The sequence below is a fragment of the Taudactylus pleione genome, unplaced genomic scaffold, assembly GCF_031769625.1.
Source record: "Taudactylus pleione unplaced genomic scaffold, aTauple2 ptg000025l, whole genome shotgun sequence".
Lineage (NCBI taxonomy): Eukaryota > Metazoa > Chordata > Amphibia > Anura > Myobatrachidae > Taudactylus > Taudactylus pleione.
This window is the reverse complement of record NW_028284427.1, coordinates 2,764,004-2,782,500: the sequence shown is the minus strand read 5'-3', so window position 1 is coordinate 2,782,500 and position 18,497 is coordinate 2,764,004. Positions and strand designations below refer to the sequence as shown.

Genomic DNA, 18,497 nt, shown 5'->3' with positions numbered 1-18,497 from the left:
TTCTTATAGGATTCATTGCATGTAGAAGCCATTGTTCAGGCGTACATACATTTCTGCTTTTTGAATGTTTGTTGATACTATATTATTCATGGTGTGGTACCATAGGATTTGCATAGGCAGCTAGCATAATATGGCAACGCATATTCCCTAAGAGCCATTGTTTGATATAGAGTAAAAGTTCTATGTGACACCCAGGAGTCTATGACAGTTAGGAGTTCCTTGTTTAATCTGTCTGACACATTTGGTACATGATTATGCATGCGTTCTGTAGTCTGTCATCAACATGGGAATTAGTGTTTCTAATATGGGAGCCCCCCAAAATGAGCTAAAGTACTAGATGGCGAATACTTTTAAGGTGTGGCGCCTTAAGGGATTAATTAGAGCCCTTGTTGTTTTTTTACTGTTCACCAGAACTATCAGGTCTGTAACAAAGTAAGCATATTCCTCCAAGATTTTATTATTCAGACTGTACAATGCGTCTTATTGTTGCTGGATTTTTCAAGCTTTTTTGTTATTGCGGTGGTGGTTTACACGGTTACCGGCATGATCCCTCCCGCTGACCGTCAGACGCATGACGTCATTACATCTGCACCGGGGTACGCGCCGGGACTGACCGAAGTCTAAGCACACATGGGGTGATATAAAGGAAGGTAAGAGTGTTTGAATTTTTATATCCTGACGAAAGATGCATTAAAGTCATGTGAAATGTTGAAAGCTAACCAGCTGTTGCAGTGAATTTGTATTGAAACCCTTGGAGTGCCGCCAATGTGTTGATGACAGATAGATAGATATCTATCATCAACACATCGGCGGCACTCCAAGGATTTCAATACAAATTCACTGCAACAGCTGGTTAGCTTGCACGTTTCAGATTACTTTAATGCATATATATATATATATATATATATACATACACATATATATATATATATATATATATATATACACACACACATATTTATATATATATATATATACACACACACATACACATATATATATAAAAAATAAACGAAAATTTGGTGCCAATTAAAAACCACAACAGGCACTTTTGAACAGAGATCAATCACTAATAACCTTGATGCACTCCCCTTATTTCAAAAGGGTGTCCGCTCCATCAGTAAAATGGTGTCAGTTGGATTCTGACACCTAAACATTTTATCATTAAATGGATTTGATATGGAGTGCCTGAAGGTGCTAAGTGCCCTGTGTAAATAAATGAGAAATTGAGGGTATAGTCCAACCACTCTCACAATGCAAGTTGCAGTGTATATGTGCAGTAATCAGTGCAAATTTCATAAAAAACATATTTAAAAGAAGAATTAGTACTAATAGCAATATAAAGTGTTCTGGCGCATTTAAAGTGTCATTGGTGCATACGTGCATATATAAAAATCACAATGATGTGCTGATTTCACTAAAAAAAAGGGTATACAATTTATTTCAGGATTACAACAGTAACTGTGCAATAAAGGTTTGCACAGAAAGCACGAACTTGGACAACATAGAGTAAGAAAAATATAAAAAAATATATCAAAAATGGAAATTAAAAAAAACAAACACTTTACTACAATGGTCTCCATTATTATCTGTTTTAATGTGTGCAAGTGTAGCATCGGTTTATGTTTAAAATCATACCCTCTTTTTACCCCTCATATTACAGGGGCAATGTTTGGATTTAAATTCTGGAATTGTTAAATATTATTGATGACAGACTTTCTATCTTTTATTGACTAAACTATACAACATATAGAAACTTTTATTTGGATGCAAATTACTGGAGTTCTCAACAAGAGACATCTGGAAAACATGCACTAGTCTGAAAAAAAAAATCTTTCTTTGAACTAATTTTTAAAAGGATTTATCACATCTTAAACATTCTTATTTTTATGCTATTTTTTTTATATCTGTTTCCGTATAAGCTTCTATGTTTTGACTGTTTAGTGGTCTCAGGGGAGTGTTATTGCTATTATTGTTATTTTATTCATTACTGCATCATATGCATTAAATTCTAATAAATAATGTATTAATTAATGTATATTTTTCATATTGGCTGTTTTTAATTTATAATCCCTATTGAATTGTTTTAAATAAGTTGGGGTACATTAATTGAAGTTAAATTGTCACAGAGCTTAATTGCGCTTCCACTTTTAACTGCATATTCTTTGTAAGTTTGGAGGGACTGATCACCCCTTATGAGGGAGCAGCATTAAGTTTCTGTTACACCAATAGAGCTTGGAGCCTGAATCTATTTTTTTTATGTATATGCAGACTGATGAAGGGCAATAAAGCCTGAAATGTTGCTCTAAACTTTGAATCTGAGTTGTTCATTTGAATAGTCCGTCGAGTGCCGCATACTGGAGTCTTCTGCATGATATTATAGCAGGCACCGTGGCATTTTGTATGCAACTGGAAGGAGAGTGCTGTGCTTCCTGGATTTTGTTGCCAGGGATTTAAAAGTCAATTTCGATTAATTTTGTACTCCTGATGAATGTGCAATGCTTATTTTCAATTGGCTCTAGTTTACTTTTTGAGATATGCATACTGTAAGTCTTTAATATTTATGAAAAATTAAATTAAACAATGTTGAAATAGTTAAAAAGATATTTTATTCTGATTAAATTTGATTCGTAAAATGTTATAAAAAGGATAATTACATACATAAGTGTTAGGGAGCTATGAGAACTATTTTTTGTAGGATTTTCTTTTGTATTGTTGTTGTGGGCAGTCCCTCTGCAGACTCCAACAGTAATCGGCCATCATGTGACGATCCCACCTTCCTTATTTCCTAGTTGTCCGGACAGGCTCTTGCTTGGGCTTCTCCACTATGGGAAAGGAATGATCCTGTGGTTAAATGACAGCTCTAAATTTTTAGAAGCTTTCAGAAAAGTTTTCGATGAGCCTGGCAGGGTATCATCTGCTGCATCAGCAATCCTGCAATAAAAACAAGCAAGCCAAACTGCAGGTCAATACGCAGTGCAATTCCGAACCCTTGCCTCTGAATTGGGATGGAACAATGAAGCTCTGGTCGCGGCCATTATGCAAGGACTTTCCGAGCAAATTAAAGACGTCTTAGCATCCAGAGACTTGCCCACATCCTTGGACGATTTAATCTCCTTATGCATCCGCATAGACCGGTGCCACAGAGTGAACTCGGGAGCAACTAGCTTCAAGCTTGCACCTTGTTTTACTGCCCCGGTAGAGTCTCCTGAGGAACCTATGCAAATAAAGTCACATTTGCCAGCTGCGGAGATTCAAAGAAAGGAGATTCAAGAATAAAACTGCCTGTACTGCGGTGATCCAGATCATCTCATTCATTGTCCTAAACGTCCTGGAAACTATAAGGCCTAACTGATCAAGGGGTGGTCAGTTTAGGTGCGCTCCAGCACACCCCAACTGAGAAAGTTTTACCACAGTTTGCGATCAATGTGATCCTGTTGTTAGAAAAACCCACCAAGACTTTTAAGGCCTTTCTGGATTCAGGAGCTATTGGTAATTTTATCACTGCTAAAAATGTCCAGGATTTAGGAATCCGTAGCGTGCCTTTACAAAGTCCACTCTGTGTCATTGGTTTAGATGGGAATAAACTTCCTATGGCCACCATCAGCTCAAGGTCTCCAGAGATTACCATGCAAGTTGGCGCTCTTCACAGTGGGATTGCACCAGAGAGTTATTGCCAGGAAAGATGCCTCCCCGTGGAAGAGTGTTTACCCTGTCACTTCTGGAGACCCAGACAGTAACTGACTATATCAAGGAAAATCTTGAACGTACATTTATCGGAGAATCCAAATCACCTGCAGGTGCCAGTCTTTTCTTTGACAAAAAGAAAGATGGAAGCTTGAGACCTTGCATTGATTACTGGGATTTAAACGCCATTACTATCAAAGAACGGTATCCCCTACCATTAATATCTGAGATCTTTGATCAAATAGAAGGTGCAAAGATCTTTACTTAATTAGATCTTCATTGGGAATACAATCTGAAAAGTATCCAAGCAGGGGATGAGACTCGAGATGGGCACTACGAGATTTTGGACATGCCTTTTGGTTTAAGTAATGCACCTGCAGTTTTTCAGATGTTCATGAACCACATCTTCCAAGATCAGTATGAAGTAGTATATCTTGATGTTATCTTGATATTCTCCAAAGATTTGGCAAGCCATCGCAAGCACGTCTGTGAAGTTTTATCCTGACTTTGCACTAATCAGCTCTACTGCAAATTAGAGAAATGCTCCTTTGACCAAACAGAGTTGAAGTTTTTGAGTTATATAATTTCAGGTTTGATTCTCCAGATGGACCCAGAGAAAATTTCCGCCATTGTCAGTTGGCCTCGACCAACAGGACTAAAGGCAATACAACGTTTCCTTGGTTTCTGCTATTTTTATCGTCAATTTATCAGAAACTATTAATTTATCGCAGCCCCCATCATTAAACTCACCAAGAAAGGCCAGGATACCAGGGTTTGGCCACAGGACGCAGAAGAATTGTTTATCAAATTAAAGCAGTGTTTTATTTCAGCTCCCATTCTGAGACAACCCAATTGTGATCAACTTTTCTTCCTAGCTGTAGACCTCTCTACAGTTGGTGTTGGGGTGGTCTTGTCCCAGAAGGATGAATGGGGTAAAATGGTACTCTTGTGGTTTCTTTTCCCATAAAGACTCGGCAACAGAGACTAACTATGCAGTCAGGATAAGGAGTTGCTAGCCATTAAACTGGCTTTACAAGAGTGGAAATATCTGCTGCAGGGGGCATCATTTCCAGTCACGGTTTTTACAGATCACAAGAATCTCACTTATCTAAAAACTGCTCATTGCCTGAACTATTGCCAGTCGAGATGGTCGCTGTATTTTGATAATTTTATCCTGATTAATACCCATCATTCATGTTGTAAAAACGTGAAAGCTGACGCTCTGTCTCGAGCACTTAGATCTTCCAAGGAGAATGAAGTACGGGAGGACATGCCAATTCTGTGTCCTGTGTGTTTTGTTGCAGTTAGTAAGAACAAGATTCCACCAGGAAAAATGTTTGTAGCATCTGAACTAAATTACTTCAGTGGGCTCATTCTTCTCGCTTCTCTGGTTTTGCAAGAGTAGGAAAAACAGTGGAGTTGATCCACAGGAATTACTGGTGGCCGACTGTACGTTGCAATGTTAAAGACTTTGTGGCAGCCTTTATCACTTGTGCTTAACACAAGGTGCCTCCTCAACTTCCCTTGCTTTATTTATGTCCACTTTCGGTACCTGATTGTCCTTGGTCTCATATTTCCATGAATATAAATGATCTACCTTCCTGCCAGGGTTTCAATGCAATTTGGGTAGTGGTGGACAGGTTCTCCAAGGTTGCTCACTGTTCCATTGAAATGGTTACCATTGGCTCTGAAATTGGCTGACATATTCATAAAGGAAATCTTTACGCTACATGGATTTCCCAAAGACATTGTTTCAGACTGTGGGGTGCAATTTACTTCTAGGTTCTGGAGGTCAAACAGAGCGTGTAAATCAAGATCTAGAGAAATTCATTTGAATGTTTGTCTCAGCCAATCAAGACTATTGGGTTTCTTTGTTGCCATGGACTGAATATGCTCACAAAAATTTGTACCATGAGGCATCGGAGTACTCTCCGTTTTTCATTCAGAATGGGTTGCATCCTGTGATACTAGAGTTGCGGCTATTCAGTCAGTATCCATTCCAGCTGTTAGTGGCACAGTGAGTCGGTTCTTCAAAATTTGGAGAGAGGTAAAAAAGAAATTATGTAAAGCCTCTGCCAGGTATAAAGGATGACAGACAAGAAGAGAAGGAAGGATCCTGTATTGAACCCTGGTGATAAAGTCTGGTCATCTACTAAACACTTGCGATTGAAAGTTCCCACCATGAAGTTTGCTCCCATATTCATTGGTCCCTTCCAGATCCTTAAGGTAATCAATCTGGAGGCTCTCATTTTAAAACTTCCTCGTATACTCATGATTCCCAACTTATTTCATATCTCTCTCCTCAAACCTCTGGTGCTCAATCGATATTCGAGACATTGCAATCCTCACTCTGCGATTCCAGTGGATCACCAAGAGGAGTATGAAGTTGAACAGATTTTGGACTCCAGAATTTCAGTTCAATATCTGGTGGATTGGAAAGGATATGGTCCGGAACAAAGTTGTTGAGTTAAGGCCTCGGATAATCATGAACCTCAACTCCTTCAAAAGTTTAATCAAAAGTTCCCTGGCAAACCATTTGTGGGGTGTTCGGTGCCCACTTCTAGAAGGGGGGGTAATGTCACAGCGCAGCCAAGCCTGGGTGTCACTTACTGGGTCCGGTGATGCTGAGGTCCAGGCCGGCGTGGCACAGCGGGTGGGATATCCTGGATGCCCGCTGTCAGCTGCTCTCTCCTCCTCTGCTACACCAATATAGCAGCGCTGCTCTGCTATTTTAGTTTCACTCCCTTTGATTATATCACTGAGCAGCCAGCAGCGGTAATGAATGACACGTCATCCATTGCACACACCCCTGTGTCCAGTGCACACACCCCTGTGTCAGGAGCTGTGCAACAACTCTCAGAGCACTGGGCAAGTCCCCAGTGTGACATGGACAGAAACTGCACAGACACAGACACCCTGCACCCATTATAGATACGCCATTTTCTCTATGTGGGTGTATATAGTCTCTGTTATTGGAGAGACTCTCAGGGCATATCCTAAACACAGGAGGAAGGAAGGAAAAAGATGTCCATGAGCAGTAGCGCACTAGGCAGGTCAGAGATCCTGTCTCCACTAGCAGGCTCGGAGTCCTAGTGCCCAGCAACTTAGGGAAGCAGAAACAGTGTGCCCAGGGTTGTCGCTCAACAACTTTCCCTATATTCTAATGCATTAACCTGGTCTGGCATGTTGTGGGCTGCAGAAGTGGGCTTGGCCGGTGGCCAGTTCAATAGCAATGCTTTAACGGGAATAAATATATTAATACATTATACTATCATGTACTGTATGAAAAGTGCTCAGCAATAATATATTTACCATCAGAGGGACATTTCCACTTATCCAGTGTTAATATGGCTCTAGCAGGAACCAAAAATGCAAAAGCACTTGCTTGAAATAGAGGTAATCTGAAACAGAAAAATATATGATCACATCAAACATCCTATATCTACAGCAACTACTGATTCAAGATTTTTGATCTAGTACTGTAGACTCTCAAGGATTTTTTTGTTGCTGCCCCATTTCCTGAACAACATTTACTCTATAGAAGAAGGAAGTTTTACATGTGGTCCTTTTCAACATGTGTTTGAAATATACAGATGGTGCAGAGATTATGGCAATGAATGGTGTAATATAGGGCATGCAGTCAGGAAGCCGATGGTCGAAATGTTGACCGCCGGCTTCCCAACTGTGCAAACCCAACAGGGGACTAATGATAGGTGTCAAAATCCCGATGCCTATCATTATCCCTACGTCGGGAGCCCGACACCCGGGTATACCGAACGAAGGCAAGCAGGGCGCAGACAACCGCAGGGGGGAGGGTTAGGTTAGGGGCTCCTGGGGGGGGAGGGGGACATAGGTCTGGGGGTCATTCATACCGATCCCGTAATATAGCTAAGGATGGAGTGCACTCTGTGCTCCCTGTACCGTGGACTAGAACTATTGTACTATTGTACTTGTGTGTAGTCCATTAGAGCAGACAGGATAGACATGTATATATCATGCTTCTTGAGGGAGGTATTCATATTTTATACATTATTAAATCAATATATGTTGATTTAGTATAACTTTAAAAGTTAGTTGAGGAATAGAATTCTATTTTAAAAGCCAACATACATGTTAAAAAAGCCATAATGTACCTGACACCAAATGTTGTCTGGATAAATGTAGTGATTCCCACACAGGTGAATATTGTTCCTATAAGCTGGCTCACAGTTTGTTGATCATTTCCAACACAGAGAGCATTTGCCAGAAGAAATGGTATCGCAATGGTCCCACTGAAGCAAGTTAAGTAGTGCTGCGAAACAGTAAAATAATATAAGCATACTAAACTTTTGTTAAAAATGGTAGGCAAGCTTGTAATCTGACAACATAGTATAAACCAGTGTTGGCTAACCTTGACACTCCAGCTGTTATGGAACTACATAACCCAGCATGCACTGCTACAGTTTTGCTATTAGGGCATGCTAAAACTGTGGCAGGGCATGCTGGCATATATAGTTCCACAACAGCTGGAGTGTCAAGGTTAGCCAACACTATAAACCATTGATGCACTGTACAATCCATGCCTATGGACTCCTGGAAGTGGAGTACTGTTTATGGAAAGTCTACTTCTACAGTAAAAAGAGGTTTAACCTAGTGGGGCTTGTCGTCCGCAGCAAATACCCAAGGACAAATTACCGGATTAGTGTGGCTGAGCAGTGGGGCTGGTCCCAGGAGAGTGCCACTGGCGTGCATGTGAGACCCATATGTACTAAGCCTTGAAAAGAGAAAGTGGATGGAGATAAAGTACCAACCAATCAGCTCCTAACTGCCATGTTACAGGCGGTGTTGAAAAATTACAGTTAGGAGCTGATTGGTTGGTACTTTGGACCTGATTCAGACCTGCTCGCTAGCAAGCGATTGCTCGTTGCTGGCAATGTTTGCAAAAATGCGCATGGATATAGGGCCTGAGAACCGCTCACTGTTGGTGAGCGCTCGCTCTGAATCGGCTGTGGTTTTTTTTTTTCTCCAGCCCTCTCGCAAAACTGTGGGTGACCACCCACAGCTTGTGTGAGCGGCCTGGAGTCCGTCGCAATTATCGCAACCATCGGGCTTGCGACAAGACCCTGTGGTAGGGTCTCGGTTCCCGCAAGCCCGAGTGGACTTCCTGCTCTAATAGAGCAGAAAGTCCACTACTGACATCACTAGTGATGTCAGTAGGGCCACCCACAAACGCCAGGCGTTCCTAAGGGAATGCCTGCGTTTGTGCAGCCACCACCCCCCACCGGCCTAGAAAACCGGGCGTGCCGTCACTCACCATCGACAGCTGCCCTGTCTTGTAGCGAGACCCGTAGCGACTGAGCTGCAGTCGCTGGATGGGTCTTGCGCATGCGCACGCTAGAGGCGGTGCACGCGCAGTGGGGTAACATCGAGCCTCTTGCGAGCGCTGTGCGCTTGCAAGCGGCTCTGAATCAGCCCCATAGTTCGCAATGCGCAAACTAGTACGAGCAATCGGGATACGCTCGCTCACCCTGCAAAGACAGCCCAGTGGAATGAGTGACAGGAGAGGCCATTTGTGGGTGGTAACAGGGGCAGGGCAGTAGTAACGAGGGAGTGGAGTTGCGAACGCAGGCGTGCCTGAGTGTTTAAACGCCGTTTCAGAGGCGTGCATAATTAACAGCCGTCATAGGACACGTCACTTGTTAGAAATATACACTGAAGTGCTCGCAGTGCTTGCGGCAGGGTATAGTCAACCTCAAGCGCTGCGATCAAATCCGATTGTGATCGATGTACCAATGGTTTCATGCACTTCCAGGAGATGACGTACGCAAGTGGTCCTCTTTAGACAGGCTGGTGGGCGTCTACAAACAAAAAGTGATCGCTCGCCAAAACAAAGTTGGAGTGCTTAAGGCTTAAGGCTTGCCCTGCGAGCGCTTGCCTTGACGTCACTTAGCCGTATTTCAAAAACGCTTGGAGCGAGCGATCGCAGCTAGCAAATGGGTCTGAATCAGGTCCTTTATCTCCATCCACCTTATCTCATTCCAAGGCTTAATACATAGAGGGTCTATGGAGGAGATGTACTAAGCTCTGGAAAGTGATAAATTAGAGAGTGATTAATGACCAGCCACTCATCTCCTAACTGTTATGTTACTGGCTATGGCAGTTAGGAGCTGATTGGCTTGTCGTTTATCACTTTCCAGAGCTTAATACATCTGTCCCTATGTTTCCTCCTAGAGATTATTGCCTGGTGGTCCAAAAAATCTTTGGGTCCAGGGATGGGGAATCCATAAAATCAGGGCCACTCATTTTAGAAAAAGTGGACATCCCTCTTTCAAATGATGGGTCCCCTTAGTACTCATTGTATGGTGGACACCTATGATTACTGAAAATTATTACCATGCGCTGCAGAAAACATTTTATGTATATGGGGGATGGCCTCTCACACAATGAGGGGTCACACATGACAGGGCCAATCACACACAACTGACAGGGGGTCGCACACACACACTGATAAGAGGTGACAGGACCCCGCACCCAATTGAATACAAAAAAATCTCTTTCTCCTCATGAAATAGAACAGTTCCTTATCCATCTAGGAGAGAACAGTGGTACAGGGGGCATTTGTCCCTGGTCCCCCCCCCAAAGTTATGGACTAGAATGCATTTGAAATGTTGCTGTGTTTTGTTTTACTTAATACCCTGTGTATTTGGTTACAGGTGAGATGTCCAAATGTGAAATATTTATATATTATGTAACCAGAGACAGCCTTGAGAGAGGGAGGGTATTAGGAGAGAGCACTGCGTGCTACTCTTGTTCCCTAGCCTCTGGGCACTAGGACCTAGAGCCAGCCCGTGACTTCTGACTTGCTGAATGCGCTACTGAGCATACACGATTCCCCACGTCTTTATCCTACCTCTGTCCTGAATAACGGCCATACCCTTGAGTGCCTCCTCCATAATGTAGGCTATATACAGCACCACAAAACCCCACAGATCCACTGTGTCACCACTGCTGAGTATATTATATAGATCCCGCTGCTACCTGCATATTTCTTTTTATAGTGGGTGCACTAGAGATTAACTACAAGCACCAGAATAACCCTTATACGCTCTGCAACTGGATATCTGTCACAGGGTTTAGGATGTTTGAGATCCATGTCGGTACCCTTTAGGCCAGCTGAAGCAAGAGTATGAATTAAAGTTAGGAGATCTGAGTAGTTTGAGGTGCTTGAGGTTTCTACGATAATACCGACAATGCAGAATGACAGCCTAGTCCTAAGCTCAAGACCTGGATGCAGGACTTAAATAATAGCCATGAATACTTGGAACTGTTCATAGGTTGTTGGATTAATATGACTGTGGCTGTAGTGCAGGGATTGATTTGGAGAGCCACATGGAGAAATCAAAACATGGCCACGTCCATGATCCGGCTGGTTTGTTTACAAACATGTCTGGAGGGAATGGGAATGCTGCAGTGGATCCGGCAATCCATGGACAGCAATGATATGACCGTACTAGATGCAGTATTTGGACTCTGATTCATGACAGTACTCCCTCCTCCAAGAGTGGCCACCGACACTTCAGATGGGGCTTAGCTACAATTTTTCTTGTGAAGCTTCTTGTCTAAATCTGGAACATGATCATCAGAGGCTCTGATCCAGGACCTATCTTCAGGGCCATAACCCTTCCAATCCACCATATATTGTAAATGTTTGTGTCTAAAACGAGATTGTCTTGATTTCAAACTCTTCTCTTAGCTCTGTCTGAATAGCAGGTGAACCTTATTTGGGAGAACAGAAGCGATTCAAGACAAGCCATTTCAACAATACATGGAAGGAATTCGTTATTTTGAGGTAGGTGGGCAAACAAATTTTGTGAGAAACTGGGTTGATGACTCATGAAATAAAAGAATGGCCCAATGATATGAGGGGCAAACTTCATTGTTGGAACTTTTAAATGAAGATTATGAATGGAAAGCCAAACTGTTTCCTATTTTAAGTTTAGGAGTAGCTTGCCTTTTTCTGTCTGCTCCGATTTTGTAACATTGAGATGCTTTGTGCAGTGCTTCCCGGACTTGTCGCCAATTTTTTGCCAAAGTTCTTAAGGACAACTCAGAAAATGGAATGGAGGTTGCTGTTAACGGTGTGAGCAATAGTACCTGGGGATGCTGAACATAAGCAATATGAAAAGTAGTAGAAGCAGAAGACTAGAGAGGAAGAAAAAGTCTGATAAAGGTCTTTATGTCTTGGTTGACATGTCCACTTGTCCATTCAATTGAGGGTGGTATGCAAAGGAGAAATTAAGTTGTATTTAAACTAGAGCCTTGAAGAGAATGCAAGAATTTGCCCACAAGTTTTGTGAGCTCCAGTGTGCCCAGCGGATTTAAAACAGTGTGCCCAATGAAGCAGTTTTTTCCATAATGACTCTGGAATGAATGTCTTTCCTTGAGGAGGATTGATCTCAGATTTGATGACAATGATATGCATAGGACTGATAAAGGGTCATGGATCTGCTGGATTGGGATTGTCTTCTTCCCCTATTGACCGTTGCAGAGCATCTGCTTTGCAATTTCTGGAACCGGAATGGAAAGGGACACAGATATCAAACAGAGGGAAAAACAGTGCTTTGTTTCAGCTCATCATAAAAGGGACTATTAATGTCAGGTTGTATGAGCTAGGACAGAGACAAAGGCTTGCTGAAAGGAAGTTTAAGCTTCAATAGACCATTTAGCAGGGCTGACAACTTTCCGTGTTAAGTCAATGGAAGAGATGTAGTCAGCATCCCGGCGTGCGGGATGCAGACGGTCTAAATACCGGCGCAGAAATCCCAACAGGTCTGGATTTCGGGAACAGTATCCCGACCGCCGACATCCCGAAGGGTAAGTATCGGGGTACAGGGGGAGGGTAGCGTTAGGTAGTGGGGTTAGGTTTGCGCATTAGGGGGAGGGTTAGGATTTGGGTGCTGGGAGGGGGAGGGACTTAGGTTTTGTGTGCGGGGAGGGGGAGGTTAGGTTTAGGCATTGAGGAGGGAGGGTTAGGGTAGGGAAAATACTCACCACTACTTGCTATGGGTGTTGGAATTCTGGGTGTCAGGATGCTGCTGTCTGTATTCTGACCAGCAGCATCCCGACAGCCGAGATATCATACCCATTCCGTGAGAGGTGCTACTACCATAGAATATCCCTGAATAAGCTTTCAGTAGTAGTTGGCGAACCCCTAAAAGTGAGGGCGACAGGTTGAGGCCAATTGAGAATTGCTTGCACTTATACAGGATCCATGCAGAGAACAGTTCCTGAAATGATGTACCACAGGAAGGGAATGGGTTTAACTTTAAAAGGTGCATTTTTCTAGTTTACAGTACAGTCTGTTTTTTCAAAGACATTGGAGTACCTATTTCACATAATCACAGTGTAACTGTGAGATGTCAGGTGAAAAGATTAAAATATCATCCAAGTGAACAACAAGAGTAACATACAGTAAGTCACAAAATATTTCCTTGACAAAACTTTGGAAGACATCTGGGGCATTAATCAATCCAAAAGACATCACAAGATATTCATAATGACCGTCCCCAACGTGAAAACCCAGGGAGGAGATAACAACTGCCCTCCATGCACTGCAGATATAGTGTGGGAGAGAAAGGAAAATTACTCCGCACAGAAGTGTAGGTATATAGAAATATATTGACCAACATACACCAAACATACTCCAAAAAACTATTCTGGGAAATTACTCAAGTTGGTGGTGCTCCCCAGAGCCAAAACATGTAACATGTATATCCAAGGAGAAAGAAGGCGGCTCTTTTGTTGGGGAACTCTTATTGTATAGTTATTAAAGTTAAAACGTAACTTGTATTATTATTCTTTTAAGATAATAGAGCTCCAGAGAGTATTGGTGCATACACACGGTCAGATTTTTCTTCAGATGTGAACGATAACGATTTAAAAAATCATTCAATTGTTCATATCTGAAGGAAAATCTGACATATCTGAATTATGAACGATGAACGATGAGCGTTCCCGATTGTCAGATAACGATATCTGACATCTGATGTGTTTGCAGTCATATTTGGATGATTCCATTCATTTTAATGCAGTCAAAAATTGTTCGTAGTTCAAATCGTTGGTCAAATCGTTCATCAAATCATTCAGATTGTTCATCTGACAAATCTGACCGTGTGTATGCACCTTATCACAGATTCTTGGAGAGATGCCCAAGAGATACCCAGAAAAATTGTTTTCCACAAACAATTGACAAACATAACAAAACACAAATATAAATATTGGTGATAAGGCAAAAATATTATTCCGTGATATATAGAGAACAATGGTTCTCATGCACGAGGGTGAACAAGCCCTATAGGCAAAACGCGCATCCCCCCAGCGGCACAGCAGCAGCAACAGATGGATGTGGTTTGGCAGGTGCACATGCCGACCACTCTTCCCTTCACCTCTATCTACTAAGGGTAACTGTATCATCCCTATGGGACGCTGCCTGAGTGTGTGTATATATTTATTTACTCTGCACGTGGTTTTGCTCCTAACTCCTCGACACAATCTCTACTAGTGTAATCTTGTCCTAGTGCTCAGATTTGCATATACAAAATGTTTGCATATTTACTGTAGCAGGCATATTGGGATTTCTATACCCTTGATGATTAACCTTGCCTATGTACTATTGATGCACTGATTTGCTGCCTATGGTAACACACTGTTTTACAAGATTTGCCTAGACTCAAAAGAAAAGCAATGTAACAAAGTTACAACAAAGTTGTCTGTTTTGTGATCCAATGAGGAGTAAAACATTTCTTTACTCTGCAGAAGTTATCACAGAGGCATATGTACGTTCTTAAATGTGAACTTTTGGACTGATGTCCAAACACATTACTATGCAAATATTTTAATGGGTCAGTGGGAGGAGCAATTTGTATATAATAACAATCCATACTCCGTTAAAATAAAATTTTATAAAAGATATATCGGTGATATTATCATAGTATGGGATGGTGAAGAAAGTGATTTTAAAAAAATTTATTGATTTTATACATATAAATGATTTTAATCTCAAATTCACTTTCAATATAAGTAGTAACCATGTGAAGTTTCTGGAGTTAGTAATTTTAAGTGAAGGAGATAAAGTGAAGAACCACATTAAAAAGGTAGATACGAATAGTTACCTTCATTATAAAAGTGGACATGCTAGACTATGGAAAGACAATGGGCCTGATTCAGTCCCACTCGCGAGCGGCTGTCCGCTCGCAAGTGGGTCGATGTTATGGACTGAGCATGCGCACGACGGAGGGAGCTCCGTCGTGCGCATGCGCCAGACGCGACGAGCGAAGGAAAGTCCTTCGCTCGTTGTGTCCGATCAAAGGGGGCGTGCTGTCAATGTTGATTGACAGCACGCCCCCTTTGGTGGGCGTGCCGGGGGCGTGCCTCCCTGACGGGGGCGTTCCCACGGGAACGCCTCCCGTCAGAAGCCGGCCCACTGACATCACTAGTTATGTCAGTGGGAGTGATTTTGGCTCTGAAAACCTCAACCGCAGGCTCCGGCTCGCAATTTCGATGGTCGCGATGGTCTCGACCATCGCGGCCATCACAAAGCACGCTCGTATAGCCTGTGGGTGGTGACCCACAGCTATACGAGCGTCCAGGAGGACGCTCCATGAAAATGGAGCCCGGCCCTCATTCAGAGCGTGCGCTCTGCTCAGAGCGTACGGCTCTGAATGAGGGCCAATATACCGTACTCTCAATTTTATTGAATAAAGAGGAACTGCTCCAAAAAGGTCACTTATCAAGAACAAGTCCAAATCTATACAGATCGCTTCAGAGAGAGGGGATACCCTGAGAACATTTTACAACAAGCACTGTCAAAAAGTGAACAAAAAAATAGACAGGAATTGCTAGCTCCCAATATTGACATACCAAGAAAGGAGGAAGAGTTTATTCCATGCATTACACAATATAATAGTGACGAGGTGAAAATTAAGAAAACTATCACTAAGCATTGGAGTATTCTAAAAATGGATCCAATTTTGGGAGAGATCCTGCCAAATAGACCTGTGGTTGTATTTAGAAAAGCAAAGAATTTGAAAAAATTTTTGGCTCACAGCAGATCAAGAATAAAAAATGAACCGAAAAAACAAGTTATGCCCAAGTGTGTTGGTTCCTATAAATGCGGACATTGCAATGTATGCAGGTACGTGAATCCCAATAGAAGAACCTTCACTAATTCTGATCAGACAAAACGAATATAAAATTTACCAACTGTATAACCATGTCAGTCATATATATGATCGAATGTAGATGTAAACGTAAATATATTGGAAAAACAAAGGCCCTCATTCAGAGCCGTACGCTCTGAGCAGAGCGCACGCTCTGAATGAGGGCCGGGCTCCATGAAAATGGAGCGTCCTCCTGGACGCTCGTATAGCTGTGGGTCACCACCCACAGGCTATACGAGCGTGCATTGTGATGGCCGCGATGGTCGTGACCATCGCGACCATCGAAATTGCGAGCCAGAGCCTGCGGTTGAGGTTTTCAACCGCAAGCTCCAGAGTGATTTTGGCTCTATCAGAGCCAAAATCACTCCCACTGACATCACTAGTGATGTCAGTGGGCCGGCTTCTGACGGGAGGCGTTCCCGTGGGAACGCCCCCGTCAGGGAGGCACGCACCGGCACGCCCACCAAAGGGGGCGTGCTGTCAATCAACATTGACAGCACGCCCCCTTTGATCGGACACAACGAGCGAAGGACTGTCCTTCGCTCGTCGCGTCTGGCGCATGCGCACAACGGAGCTCCCTCCGTCGTGCGCATGCTCAGTCCATAACATCGACCCACTTGCGAGCGGACAGGCGCTCGCGAGTGGGTCTGAATCAGGCCCAAAGACTTCTAAAGTTGAGGATCCAAGAACATCTGTGTAACATTAAGAATAAAGTTGAAAGTCATCCTCTCTCTAGACACTTCTCGGAAGCACATAATTCATTGGTAGACAGCTTTTCTTTTAAAGCGATAGAACATGTTACTTTAAACCCAAGAGGAAGTGATCTAATAAAGTTACTGGAACAGAGAGAAATGTTCTGGATTTATTATTATTATTATCATCATCCTTTATTTATATGGCGCCACAAGGGTTCCGCAGCGCCTTGCAAAGTACAGAAACAAATGAGCACACAAGACAACAGTTATTAACACTACAGACAATGCAGGACAAGAACATGATTTATAAACAATGCTGCATAACACCTAAATAAGCAGCAGGGTGTCAGTAACCAAGTTTTAGGTGCCATTGTAAATGAAAGTAAAAGTAAGGCAAGAAGAAGCACGTGAGGGAAGAGGGCCCTATTCGCGAGTGTTTACATTCTAAGGGGAGGGTCAGACAAACAGGGGTGTCACAGATGGGCTAGATAGTGTGGAAGGAGCATAGAGTAGTGGGTTAGGATGAGCCCTGGAAAGCATTGAGGCAGAAATGGGTCTTGAGACCCCATTTGAAGATTAATAGCCAGGAAGCCAAGTGATGGAGGAATTTTGAATGAAGGCCAGGGAGACAAAAAAAAGTCAGCTACTCGAAGAAGTTGGAGGAGCAAATGTCATTAGTGTTGAATGGAAAGAATGAGATGGAGGGTTCAGAAGGTAGGAGTGACCCAAGGATAGCAGGACCCCAAGACCACCACCCTGTGAACTTAGCACACTTGTACCTTATGGCCATAATGAAGGATATGAAATAGCTCCTTTCCTCTGATAATTTAATGATCTAGCTAAATACATCACCTGAAAGAAATTGATTTATATATACTCTTACATTTTTATTAATTTTTATGGTGTATATAAATTTTTTCCCGTCTTCTTAAGTGGATTATTATGCTGTTAGTTTTAATGCTGATATTAATTTCATCTTTTAAATATATTTTATATGCAGGATTGTTGTTCGTTACATGTGTATTTTAATAATGCATCTTAATAGTTTTATCATGTGACTAGAATCGTATTTTTAAATGGACTAATTAATTAAGGTTTTTTAGAAATAGTATTATGTATGTACTTTTTATGGTTCACAATGCAGCCTTTCTACCCTGATCTGCAAGATTTGGCGATATTTTGGGTCCCCCAGAATCCTAAGAACTGTCCTTGGTATAATAGATAAAAAAAACTATGGAGATTGGTCTCCAACAAAATTGCGCCCGAACTAACTGCATGGACTCCAAGAAAATGGAGATGATATCACATGGCCAAACAGGAAGCCACAAACCGGAAGGGACACTTTTTGGCGCCAGAACCGGAAGTGACACTTTTTGGCACCAAAACCAAAAGTGGTGCTTATGAATAATTATATATATATATACACACACATATACATACACACATATACACACACACACACACACATTTAATTCATGGTATTTTTAACGCTTGTCCTTGTTCCCCTCTTTGTTCCTAGATTATCCGACCTACCAATCCGCATTTTCAAGGACTAAGCTGCCACTTGCTTGCTAAAAAGGAGTATAATGACACATATTGTTAGAAGGAGGAAAAAGACTTCCAGTAGTACCACCTACCCTTGAGACTGAACAATTTAAGGAGCAGTGCCACAGATCTATTCTATTTTTGTCATTACTATAATAGTTGTTGGTGTCTAATTAACTGCAGGGTAATTGATATATGCTGAACACCAATCAGTAATTAGCACCTTGAAGCAAATTCACATGTACTATTCTGAGTCAACACGTACCTGAAGTTTCACCTTATCAGGGTTACCAATCTTTGACCATATCACTGATTCAGTGATAAATGTGCATATTTATGGTTTCAGAATACAAATCCATATGCAAGTAATGGG

At 42.2% G+C, this 18,497-nt stretch overlaps 1 protein-coding gene across 2 annotated transcripts in view; it reads right to left on the bottom strand.

The window, feature by feature from the left end:
* The window catches only part of SLC23A1 (solute carrier family 23 member 1), a 218,426-nt gene that overhangs the window by 170,362 nt on the left and 29,567 nt on the right, over positions 1 to 18,497 (bottom strand). For both annotated transcript variants that reach the window (XM_088451118.1, XM_088451126.1), the window contains exons 3-4: positions 7,821 to 7,978; positions 7,000 to 7,088 (exon numbers count right to left, since the gene is read on the bottom strand). In XM_088451118.1, the coding sequence (XP_088307244.1) occupies positions 7,000 to 7,088; positions 7,821 to 7,978 (247 nt within the window). The remainder of the gene's footprint in view (positions 1 to 6,999; positions 7,089 to 7,820; positions 7,979 to 18,497) is intronic.